This window comes from Vombatus ursinus, unplaced genomic scaffold, assembly GCF_900497805.2.
Source record: "Vombatus ursinus unplaced genomic scaffold, bare-nosed wombat genome assembly UNPS02014973.1, whole genome shotgun sequence".
Classification (NCBI taxonomy): Eukaryota; Metazoa; Chordata; class Mammalia; order Diprotodontia; family Vombatidae; genus Vombatus; species Vombatus ursinus.
Genome location: NW_020954751.1, coordinates 12,008,652 through 12,021,408, shown reverse-complemented (window position 1 = coordinate 12,021,408; position 12,757 = coordinate 12,008,652). Strand labels below are relative to the sequence as shown.

Below are 12,757 nucleotides of genomic sequence, written 5' to 3'. Positions count from 1 at the left end.
TTGGAGTCATTTTGTATGAGATGGATTTAGGGAGACCTGTGGTACTAAGAACATAGTAACCAAACTATAAAAACTGTACCTTTTCTCCCATTTCTTACTGTAAGTCAGTTAACAAGCATATATTAAGTGCCTTCCATATGCCAGGCATTGTGCTAAGCATTGGGCATGCAAAGAAAGGCAAGCAGTGGTTAGAAAGCACTGGGCCTAGAGTCAGGAAGACCTGAGTTCAAGTCCAGACTTGGACACCTACTAGCTGTGTGACCCTGGACAAATAACTTAACCTGTTTGCCTCAGTTTCCTCTGTTGTAAAATGAGGATTATAATAGCACCTATTTCCAAGAGTTATTTTGAGGATCAGATGAGATATTTGTAAAATGTTTAGCACAGTGTCTGATACATAGATGCTATATAAATGCTGCTGCTATTAGTAATAATAATTTAATTATAAGGATATAATTAACAATAATGCTATTATTAAACAGTCCCTGTTCAAAGCACTTATGTTCTAAGGGAAGGGGATGGGGGGGCGGGGTTGGACAATAGGTCTACAACAAGTATGGGTACCCTGCGTGGGAAAAAGGCTGGAGGGAACCAGGAGAGGCCTGTGGCTGTTTCCTTACCTATGTGACTTCACACAAGTCACAGTTTTCCTGTCTGAGAAAAGAGGGGGGTAGTCTAGATTCTCATAAATCATAGGATTTGGAATCAGAAGGTAATTTGACCTTTTGGTTGACGGCTTTCATCTTGAATGTGAGAAATTCTTCTTCCTCCAGAATTCTTATGAATCCATGATATTGGGAAAATAGCAGAGGACAAGGGGCTAGGTGGTACAGTGGATAGAGTGTTGGACTTGAGTTCAGATTTAGCCTCAGACACTAATTAGCTATGTGACCCTGGAGAAGTCACCTGTTTGCCTCAGTTTTCCTAGCTATAAAGTGGGGATAATAATAGTACCTAAAAGTATAAAGAATATAAGGGCCTGGAGCAGCATCCTTTTGGTTTCTGTGGGTTGCAGTCATCGGTGCTTCTGGTTTTTCCATCTTGTGGTTTAATGCCTGGATTCTCCCAAGGGCACGATCAGGCTTGTCTAGAGTTCTTCCCCACCCAGCCGTATGGAAGCCAGCAACATCAGCAGCTTAGAGAACACATCCTTTGGCAGAGTTCATGTTTACCATCCATCTCTTTCACCGATGCATGAATAACTACAGTGAAATTCTGAGTTGGAATCTTCCCTCTGTCTGGCATTCCTTGAGGTGACCTTGGGCCAGTCATTTTAATTTTTCTGGACTCAGTTTACTCCTATGCAAAATTGGGGGTGGAATTAGACTAGAAAGTCCCATATATGATCTCTTCCAGGACTAAAATCCTGTGACCTTGATAGCTACAGACTATAGGGAAGACTGCCTTAATAATGATAGTTGCCCTTGAATAGAATGGGCTGGAGTAGTGAGTTCCCTGTCACTGAAAATATGCAAGCAGGTATATAACCAACTATTAAGGATGCTGTAGACAGAACAGTTGCTTTTCAGGTAAAAAGGAATGCACTGGATGTGTTTCATGAGATCTAGTCAAGACTCCCCAACCAAACTAACTTATTTGAGAGCTGGGGTCTCTGCCACCACTCTCCTATCCCTTGGCCCACTGCTGGACACAAAGAATCACAAGGCCCTGGAACCTTTAGACATTCCAGGTTGGAATAAACCTTGAATTCATTCCCAGCGCAGCCCAGAATCAAGGGTACTTGGTTGTTGTCAAAAAGCTTCCAAAAGACTGTTTTTCTGGCCCAGTCTGGCATATTGTGGGCCAATGGAATCCCAGGTCTGCCGCTTATGTGATCTTGAGAAAATTTAATCTCTTGGAGCCTGATTTTTCTGGACTCAGTTTCCTCCTATGTAAAATTGGGGGTGGGGTTAGAATATAAAATCCTGTATATGATCCCTTCTGGATCTAAAATCCAGAAAAAACAAGGGCTAGACCAAGATGCAAATCACAGATATTAAATCATAGGAAGGAAGGAAACAGAAACACATTTATTATTATTAAGCACCTACAGTTTGCCAAGCACTGTGTGTGCTAAGCACTTTACTATTATTATCTTATTAGATCCTGGGAGGTAGACACTATGAAGAACCCCATTTTACAGATGAAGAAACTGAGGCAGATAGTGACTTGCCCAGAGTCACCTACCTAGTGTCTGAGTCTAGATTTGCACTTGTCTTTCTGACTCCAGGCCTAGCACTTTATCCATACTGGCTCCACCTTGCTGCCTCAGAATATCTTCCTATACCCTGAGTTGGAAGGACCTTCAAGGTCACCTGGTTCCCTATCCCAGACAGGCACTTAAGTCAGTGGTAATTGGTTGGCTGATTTGGTGTCTAAAGGAATTTGACACAGGCTTTCTAGTTGAGTGAATAAATTCTTGAGGTTTTCAGAGCAGTTCAAGCCCTCTGTTCCTTGTCCAGGTCTTGTTGGGCAAGACACAGAGCTGAACAGTGGCTCCCCTGGGGTCAGCAGCCCTTCAGAACCAACACTCATTAACCTGGAGTTTGCCCCACTCTGGGTTGGGTGCCTGACAGAGGATGGCAAGCACAGCACCTTCCAGGTGGCTGTGTAATGTCCTGGGCAGCCCTGAGCATATGTACTTCCTGGGGCCCCTGGGGACTGTGATGTGTTCCTGGTTGCTGATTTAGAGAGAAGACAACTTAATTAAAAATAGTAGCCAGTTTGGTTTTACTGAAAGGCTACTCGGGGCAGGCAATGAGGAGGTTGGAGTGCAATGATAATAATAATAGTAATGGTAATAGCTAGCCTTTTTAAAGTGCTTTACGAATACTAGCTCCTTTTTTCCTCTCAGCAGCCCCGTGTGTGCAAGGTGTAGGTGCCATTATTATTTATCCCCGCTTTACAGATGAGGAAACTGAGACGGGTTAAGTGACTTGCCCAGGGTCACACAGGAGACAGTCTTCCTGATTCCAGGTTCGGGGCTCTGTCCACTAGCTGTCTCTGTTGTAATGATAATAATAGCTACTGCCATCTCTCCTCCTGCTACTCCTTCCTTCGCTTCCCTATTTCTGTCAATCAAGCCACCATCTGTTTGCCTGCCCAGTCTCCTGTGCTGAATACTGCAGACCTGTCTCTTAGCTCTTCCTTCTCCTCTCTGAGGAGCCTGTCAAGTCCTGTTGATTGCAGCTCTTTGAACATCCTTTGGAATCTCTTGTTTCCCAAGGCCCTGCCTGGACTGTTGAGGTCGAGCCTCCTAAAATGGTGGCCTTCCTCTGGTCTCCTTCATTCAGTCAGCAAGAGTTCTTACATACCAAGCCCTGGACTGGCACAAAGACAAAAATGACAAGAGTTATGTGGGTGTGTACGTGTGTGTTTGCAAAAAACAAAGATAAAAATTCCATGAAACAGTTACTACCCACAGTTAAAGATGAGAAAACCTAGGTTCAGAAAGATTAAGGAAAAGACTTGGCCTTGTTACAATGATGGACTTATTTCAAAGTAAGGGTCAGAGTAGGATTTGGCATCTCACCATTACACCTTTCCACCTTAACATCATACTAATTTCTGTGTGTTCTGTGCTTCAGCTGGTTTTTTGTTTGTTTGTTTTGGGCAGTTGGGGTTAAGTGACTTGCCCAGGGTCACACAGCTAGTAAGTGTCAAGTGTTTGGTCCAAGGCTGGATTTGAACTCAGGTCCTTCTGACTTCAGGGCCGGTGCTCTATCCACTGCGCCACCTAGCTGCCCCTCAGCTAGTGTTTTCTGAGCCCCGGGTCTTCCCATTACTGCTTCTGCCTCTGGAGATGTCCTGTATCCTCTTTACCTCATGGCTTCCTGGCTTTCCACCCCTCCTTCCTTCCCTCCCTCTCCCATTAGTGGTAGTCATGATCTTTCTCCTGCGACTTCACTAAACCCTTTTGTTTATACCTCTCTACTGAAATTGGCCTTGTGGATAAGTCTACATCTATTAGTACCATTAATAAACAACAACAACAAGTCTCATTCGCATTCCTGCACCCTGGACACCCAGCTGGTTGCCAAATCTTAGTCCATTTCCACATCCTATGTGACTGGCTTCTTCTCTGCACACATAGCCATCATCTTCATTCAGGGCCTTCAAATTGATCTCCCTAACTCAAGCCTCTCCTCACTCTGGGTCATCCTCCTTGCAATCAAGTCTCCTCCTCAGTAAACTCCAGTGGTTCCCTATTGGTTCCAGGATAAAAAATACACTCTTTTATTTGACTTTCAAAGCCTTTTATAGCCTGTCCCTATCCTGTCTTTTCAGCCTTCAATAAAACTGAAAGGTACCCTTCCCTAACTTCTACAACCTGGCCAGACTGGCTGTCATTTTACAAGTGAGAAATTCTGATGAGGCTGTGATACCTTTCTTTACCGCCTATTTAATTGAAATAGTTCTATCACTTTGTAAGTTGGAAGGGAGCTTCCTCATCTAGTCCCAACACCATTAATAATTACACATGTTCATTCAGCAGACCTTGGATTAAATACCTATTTTGTGCGTTATGCTGGGCTAACTTGTCTAGACCCTGGGGGAATAATTCCTTTTATCCAGTGCACAATTCTCAGCTCTAAGACATAGTCCCTGCCCTAATGCAGCTTAGTCTTAATAGGATAAGAAGCAAATGTTGCTTACTATAATGTGCAATAGTAAAATATGGATTCTGGGCTCTATAAGCTTACAACCTAGTAGGGATGGGGATGGGGATGAAACATACAATGATTTTGATGTGGGTCTAAGAGGACCATATTGGGCTCTGTCTTTCTCGTGACTATATTTGTCCCAGATGTTCTGTTCCTGTATTTTCACAACCCTCCTGTAAAGTCAGGCAGGATTAATGCAAAACTGGAAGCCAAATCTTTGTAGGTTTTAGAACTGAAAGCCAAATCTTTGTAGGCTTTACAACTGGAAGGGGCATTGGAGATGTAGAGACTCCCAAGTATGAAGGGTGGGGGGGAATGGCCTTAATCTTGGGGGCAGAAATTTGAAAGATGAAGTTTGCTCTTTGGGAAGTCATATTTCTCACTTCTTGGACATCATTTCTTGATTCCTTTTCCAGGAATGTCCATTTTAGGGAACCAGTATTTGGGAGTGAGGGGGTTAAGAAGAGCAACCAAAAAACTAATGAAAAAGCTGTTTTGGATGGACTGTATATCACTCTGTTTTACCAATAACTGGTAAACAGGGACTTAGAAGTTATACCAGGGCTTCTCATTCCAACATCAGTGGGTTCCCCCAACACACACACTTGGATGGATTAGAAACCCATTCTGGATTTCTTAATCTTGTTCCTATCTTCTCATAAGTTCCCCATTAATTAGATTATAAGCTCCTTGAGGGTAGGGACTGTCTTAAGCTCTAGGCATACAGAAAGCTTGGCACATAGTAGGCACTTAATAAATGACCAATCAGTAAACAAGGGAGCAATAGGTGTAGACCGGACCCTTTCCCCAGATCTTTTCATATGTGGTTACCACTGTCACAGGCATAGTGACCGGCTGGTCCGTTATCCTTGGCGCTCAGGAGCACAGCCAGCCAACCTCCTTTTGTGGTCATACATCTCTGATATATCCTTTGTGCTGAACCTCTTTGCTGATAATTGTAGCATTCTGCTTACACCACCACCACGAATGAGCCTTTCTATTATCCTTGGGGTGACCTACAGTTTTAATTCGTTAGAGACTGGCAATATATGACTTGCAGTCAAGTCAACAAACATTTATTATTTATGAAGCATTTACTGAATGCCAGGCACTAAATGCTAAATGCTGGGGCTACAAAGATTGGCCAAACCCTGGTGGTTGCTGCCCCCAAGGAACTCACATTCTCATGGGGAGAAAAAACACAAATAACTGTATGTACAAGATGGCGTTCTTGCAGCTCTTTGGCATCCATAAGATTAGAGAAAAAAGGACCCAAAGAGACTTAAGTGACATGTCCCCAGAAACGCAGCAGAAGCAGACCTAGCTGGAACCCAAGTCTTACATATGATTCATCCAACCACCATCTCTCTTAAGTGGGTTTTTGTTTGTTATTTAGACAGGACACTTAGGACCCCTTATCCAAGCAATGTGGATCACAAGGACATTTTTTTTTTGCACATGAGGTCAAGGGGAATACCGCCAGGCCCCCAAGTTTTGGAATGTCCCTGTGACTGTGTAGGCGAGGTATTCTGCTGGCAGGGCTCTCATGACCACGGGTACGCTGACTTTGCAAAGCCCAAAGAGAAAAAAAATCTTTCTGTTTTCTTCTCGTTCTCTCCCTCCCCTTCTCTGTCCCTCCCTCTCCCTTCTAACTCACCCCTCTTCCCCCTTTTTTTGTGGGAAAACTTGCCTGTCCAGCACAAACTTTGTCTTTGGAATGGCCCTGGAGGACATCCTGAGAGATGAATAATAAAAAGTCATTGGGGTTATCTTTCTGGGGAAATGGGGTTGTTGCTACATCAGTATGGAGGAGCCCAGCCCAGAGCAGTGTGGGTTGTTTGTTTTGGGGAGAAGTGGGGTGAGGAGAGTGTGAGCACACATGCATATACACAGTGTCCACTTTGGCATCTGTTTACTTTTCAGGGGTTGGATTGAGATCAGCCTCTTCTGCCATGGGTTGCTGAGATGGCTTTATTTATATGGGCATTCTCAAGGAGTTGGGGAGATAGTGCCACTGACAGAGACTGACAAAGGTCCAAGTTGGAAGGGGCCTCACTTAGAATGGAGAATGATAGAGCTGGAAGGGACCGTTAAATGCCACTAGATTATTCCCTTCAATTCTGCACCTTGGGAAAGAATTCAATATAGAAGTGCCTTGGCATATTTCAGAACTCATCCTTAAACCCCTACCTGAAGCTAAGCCCTTTGAGGTTAATCATTTAGTAAGTATTTATTACTTTTTTGTTACGTGTCCAGTGTGTCCCAGGCATGTGTGGTGGGCTCTGGAGACAAATAGAAAACATGACCAGCGCTGCTCTCAACCCAAACACAAAAATGTATACAAAATACAGAGTAAATACAAAGAAATTTCAAGGGCAGGAGAAGGCACGAGAAGCTAGGGAAACCAGGGAAATAATAATAACAGCAGTAATAAACCAATAATTATTATATTGTTATTATCAATTATAGTCGTGCCAAGGATGGGGAACCTGCGGCCTTGAGGCCACATGTGTCCTTGAAGCCGAGGTTCCCTACCCTGGGACTGTACACTGTGTTATAATAGATGAATAGTTTACAGTAGTAACTATGGGAATCTTATTAAATTATTGGGGTTAAGTGACTTGCCCAGGGTCACACAGCTAGTAATGTCAAGTGTTTGATCTGAGGCCAGACTTTGAACTCAGGTCCTCCTGACTTCAGGGCCAGTGCTCTATCCACTATGCCACCTAGCTGCCCCTAATTGTAATTAATAATAATAGATAACATTTGTATTGTGCTTACAATGTGCCGGGCACTGTGCTAAGCCTCACAACCCTGGGAGGTTGATGCTATTATGATCCCCATTTTGCAGATGAGGAAACTGAAGCAAAAAAGTCTTGACCTTGACCTTGCATTTAGATATCCAAACATGGAATGACCTCCAACAGGTAGAGTTCTTGAACAAGCTGAATTATTCCCTGTCTTGAACAGTCAATTCAGGCCACATTTTATTAAGGATCTACAAAGTGTATGTAGGGCTTTATGTTGACATGTGGTTCCTAATTTCATAGAGCTTAGAGTCTAGGGAGGCGGGGCAGAGATTTGGGAAGAGGGAAGCAGCACCCTTAATAGCTGAGGGATTTCTAGAGTAGGATTTGAACTGAGTCTTGAAGAATGGGCAGGATTCCAAGAGGCAGAAATTGAGAATTCTGCACATTAATAGGCATGGTGCCTTGGAGGTCCTTGAATGCCAGTGTCAGGGGGTTTAACTTTTGGTGGGGAGAAAATAGGATAAGACAAGCATTTTAAGTGCTCACTGTGTACCAGGCACTGTGTTAAGCACTAGGAATACAAATACAAGTGCCCTCAGGGAGCTTACATTCAAACAGGAGAGACAATATAGGGAGCTGAGGGGAGAGGTTGAGATGCCTGCCCAGAAACATGGTGGCAAGGTGCAGAAAGTCAGAAGTACAGCCAGGAGGGGAATGAAACTTGGCTGATGGGCTTATCTCCAAAATGGAGGTCCCAGGAAGGAACTCACCAATGGGAGAAGGCCAGCATGGGGAGGGAAGTTTCAGGGTTAAAGTAGTTGAGGGAAGAGTCTAGAGGGGAAATATGGAAGAGGATGGTGCTAAGATGTGCAATTCAGTATCAGAGAGGTCCATGTGCAACATCTGAAGACCTAATTAGTCATTTATTAGCTGTCGTATCCTAAGCAAGCACTTTCCCCAACTTTCGTGGCTTTCTTTTTCTCACTTACAAAATAAAGGTATTGCTTATAGCTCCTAACCTTATATTTATTCAGTTCACTTCTAACTTGAGCCCTTGCTTTTTTTTCCCTCTCAAAACCTGCAGAGGAAAAAGAATAACAAGACATTCATTTGTCCCACTATGTAAGGAATCCTGCCTTTCTGGGGGTGGGGAGAGGATGAGTGTAGGCAGGAAAAAATTCACAGCAATTGACAACAAAAATATTTTCCTTTTTCCCCATGCAGCACTCTCCCTCACTGGCGGGGGTTAGTTTCCAGTAGAACCCAACCTCTGTGGGCATAAGTGGTGGCGTGGTGGCACAAGCCCTTGCGGGACATAGGAGGCCTGATCTCTAGAGCAGCCTCTGCCCCCTTGCTAAGCTATGTGACTCCAGTCAAGCCCCTTCTCTTGAGCGCTTTGGGTTTTTGTGCTATTGCTGATTTTTTTTTTCCCAATTTTAACATGAGGTCATTGAATTAGATGATCTCTGAAGACCCTCCCAGTTTTGACCTTCTGTGTTCTTTGTTTCTAATCTGATGGCTCATGGTGGGGAGAGTTGGTCAGGAACTGTTGGGAAGTCAGTCCTAGGGTTTTTCAGTGTTTGTCTCTGTCTCCCACTGGGAGACTGGCCTCTCACTCTCCGTCAGACATGCCGACCAAAAGACCTGTGGCCATAAATACTGAAAATGCCTATTGTTTCACAGCTGGTATCCTCAGCTCCAGATACGGCTGGCTTCCCACTGTGTGGCAGATACCATATTTAGACTTGCCTCAGTCCTCAGGATACGTTCTTCCTCTTTTGTTTCTTGCTTTTTAGCTAAGGTAGTGGTTCATAACCTGGGGTCTGCGGTCCCTTGGGGTCTGTGTGTAGGTTTCATGGGGTCCACAAACCCGAATGGGAAATACATACTCTCTTGCCCTCTCTGTCTCTATCTTTGTCTCTCTTTCTGTGCATATGTATATAAAGTCTGGTTTTTTTTTTTGGTAATCTATATGTATACATATATATTACAAAAGGAGAGTTTTCATTTTCACTTACCTCTAACTAAAGTTTAGCATCTCCTTCAGTGATTTAAAGGGAAGAGGTCCATGGGCTTCAGCAGACTGTTCAAGAAGGTCCATGACACACAAATAGTTAAGAACCATCTAAATAAATAAAAGGATTTGTTCTGTAAAACTTGGACTCAATCAAGGGGCCGCACTTGAGGACCTGGAGGGTGGCATGTGGCCTTTGGCCAAAGGTTTCTCACCCCTGAAAGCTTACACATCCTCAAGGACCCAATTCTCAATCTTTTTTTCTCTCTCTCTGTCTCTCTTCTCCTCTGTAACATTTAGTCTATATTGCCAAATTTGGAACTAGATAATATGCAAGCATATCCCACCTAAGCTGATTGGGCCTGTAAAAAGGAAGCTTTAGGTTAAACAATATTAATAGAGGTCATATAATTCCCCAGCAACAAAGTTGAGCAGAAAAGAAACTGGAGACTTTGGGGGTGGGGGAGAAGTGGGGAACTTGAGGAATTTGGTTTAATATTTTACATTGGTAACTGTACTTTGGTTTTGGTGTACATGTACTGTCCTTTAAAGTTTGCTGCATTCATTCATGGAATAGTGGATAGAGTGTTAGATTTGGATCTCCAAGTTACTGGAAGTTGGTGTAAGTACACAAAGGCATATGACCTTAGGCAAGGTGACTTAGCCTCTCTGGGCCTCAGTTTTTTTCTTTTTTTTTTTCTTAATAAGGAGACTTGGCCTGCCATTCCCTCCAGCTCTAAAACTAACTAAATAATGAATAAAGTATGAATACTCACTGAGTACACTTTTTGCATAATCCTGCGTCAGGTACTCTGGGAGACTTAAAAAGATCTGTAAGACAGGGAACTTAAGGTCTATCAGAGAGGTGGTGTTTAGAGGAATATCTCTACTATAAGACAGGCTGTTTTTAAGTTCCGCAAGGAATAAATGACTGTAGGAACTATGAGATAGAGGAAAAAGTCCTGCATTTGGAGTAGGCGAATGTGGAGTCTAGGCCTAGCATATCCACAGGGTAGACAGGTTGACTTTAAGCCAAGTCTTTCACCTTTCTGTGATAATACTTGGATTCCTTCTCTTATGGGATAATTATAAAACTCAGTTGAGGGAACTTGAGTGAAAGCCCTTTGGGATAAGTATAAAGTGCTATGCTATGCAAATGTGAGAGGTAATGTTGGTGGGAAACCTTTCTTGTCCTGCACTGCCCTCCCCTACTTTCTCCCCTCCCCCACCTTTAATCCACAAAAACCTCTACTTTATGAGTTAACAATGGGCATTACACAGTCACAGAATGTTCAAGTTGGTTTGGACCCAAGGTCATTTAGTCTGGACCTTTCATTTTGCAGGTGATAGAAGTAAAGATTTAGAGCTGAAAGGAAACTTTTAAGACCATCTGGTCCAACCCATTTTATAAATAAGGAAAACAAGGGTCAAAGAGATTCAGTGACTTGTCTCAGGTCACATGTTTAGCAAGTAGCAGAGTTGGGAATTGACCCAAATCCTGACTCCATCCACTGAGGCCCGGGAACAGGCATTGACTGGCTTAATAAGACAGAACCAGGGCTCAGACTTGCTCCCTACCTCACAGTCTAGTGTGATTTCTGATACTAATTTGCTGGCCCTGTCCTGCCCCGATAGGGGTGGGGTGGGAACTAAAAGTCTTCATTTAGGGGTCTTTGAGCTCTTCTCTCAGTACACCTTTCTACTGGGGGGGGTGAATTAAAGGGAGAGACTAAAAGTCTGGGGCAAGCATTGATGACCCTGCCTTTGATTTTCATTCTTTTCAGGTAACAGTCTGGGACCATGTCGAAAGACCTCCAGGATGTGGACCTTGCAGAGGTCAAGCCTCTGGTGGAGAGAGAAGAGGTGAGTTGCAAATGTGACTTTTCATCTTGGGCTCCGGGCTCAGTCTCAAGAGGTCGTAAGTCCTAATAAACTCTTAGCTCTTGGAAAGCTCAAAAGATGTCGTGTATGAGAAATTGTAAAATGATTAAGTTTTGGAAATGGGAGTCCAGACAACACAATTATCCTTTATTTTAGGAGTAAAAATTTTTTAAAAACATTAGTGAATTTTGTAGAGAAGATACTTAGAAGCTGCCATTTTTAATCTAGCAGATTCTAGCAGGAAGTATTTTTTTTTTTATTAATTACTTTCCTTGTTACCCAGCAGTCTAGTTAGAGGACAGTGCTAATTAATAATGACCTGTATAACTGACTGCACAGTATTATAGAATTGCTGATCTCAGATGTAGTTCAGCTTCTGCCCAAAGCATTGTCACTGCAACATCCCCAATAATAATTGATCGTCCAGCTTTACCTTACTTTGCTACTAAAGTTGGACAATTCAGGGGATTTTTTCCTTCTGTTGAATGGAAATCTACCCATTGGTTTCTGCCCATTGGTTCTGATTCTGTTGTCTGGGGCTAAGGAGAACAAGTCTGATGCTGCTTCCTTGTGACAGCCGTTTGGATATTTGGAAACAGCCTCATGCCCCGCCCCCCCCCCCAAAAAAGGTCTTTCTTTCACCAGACTGAACATCCTGAGTTCCTTTAGCCCATCCTCATGAGACATAGTCTCTAGACCCCTCACCATCCTAGTTACTGTCCTCTGGGAAAACAACTTACCAGTGTCGCTTTTAAAAATGGGGCATCCAGAGATTATTTCCATAGTTGATGTTTGAAACTCAAATGCAGGGTTTTGTATTGATTTATCCCCCATCCACCCCACCCCGGCCCAACTAAATTTTCTCTGGCTGGTTTCAGCCCCTATCGCAGCTTGTTGAAATCTTTTGCATCCTGGAGTATCTGTCTCCTAGCTTTGCCTACTCATCAGAATAGGCCATCTCTGTTGGAACCAATTATTCCTTCAGCCCCAGGGCCAAAGACAGTACCTGTGACCCCAGCGTAGTGTCTTACAGTCACATGCCACTAATCAGTCACAAGAGGTACAGAGTATGGATGATTCATGGCAACTCCATCCTTGTTATTGAATACACAGCTTATTAAATATACAACTCAGAAGTACCCTCTACCATCTGTGAAGGGTCTCGAGCTACAATTCAAAGTGAATCTTGGAGATTAAATAAATAAACCTCATCATCTTGCCCAGTTTTGGTTACATTTGTGCTTTGTTGGGCTCAGAGAGATTGATTTTCTCCTTAATGGTTTAAAGGGAAGGGAAGCTGCTTCCTCAGATTTGTCACAGTAATTCATTGCTGTGCTTAATTTGGCGTCTACCCCCTCCCCACATTGTGCCCATTCCCCATTTAGTTATCTAAAAGAGATAACTACCTGCCTTTTGGGCAAAGGCTCGGCCCATTCCTCTACATCAAA

General features: G+C 43.4%; 1 protein-coding gene across 4 annotated transcripts in view; it reads left to right on the top strand.

Moving 5' to 3' along the window:
* NDRG1 (N-myc downstream regulated 1) overlaps positions 1 to 12,757 on the top strand; it is an 83,063-nt gene that overhangs the window by 12,646 nt on the left and 57,660 nt on the right. For 3 of the 4 annotated variants that reach the window (XM_027845475.1, XM_027845473.1, XM_027845474.1), the window contains exon 2: positions 11,213 to 11,291. The exons of the other annotated variant lie outside the window; for it this stretch is intronic. In XM_027845475.1, the coding sequence (XP_027701276.1) occupies positions 11,229 to 11,291 (63 nt within the window). In that variant the 5' untranslated portion in view covers positions 11,213 to 11,228. The remainder of the gene's footprint in view (positions 1 to 11,212; positions 11,292 to 12,757) is intronic. 4 annotated transcript variants of the gene reach the window in all.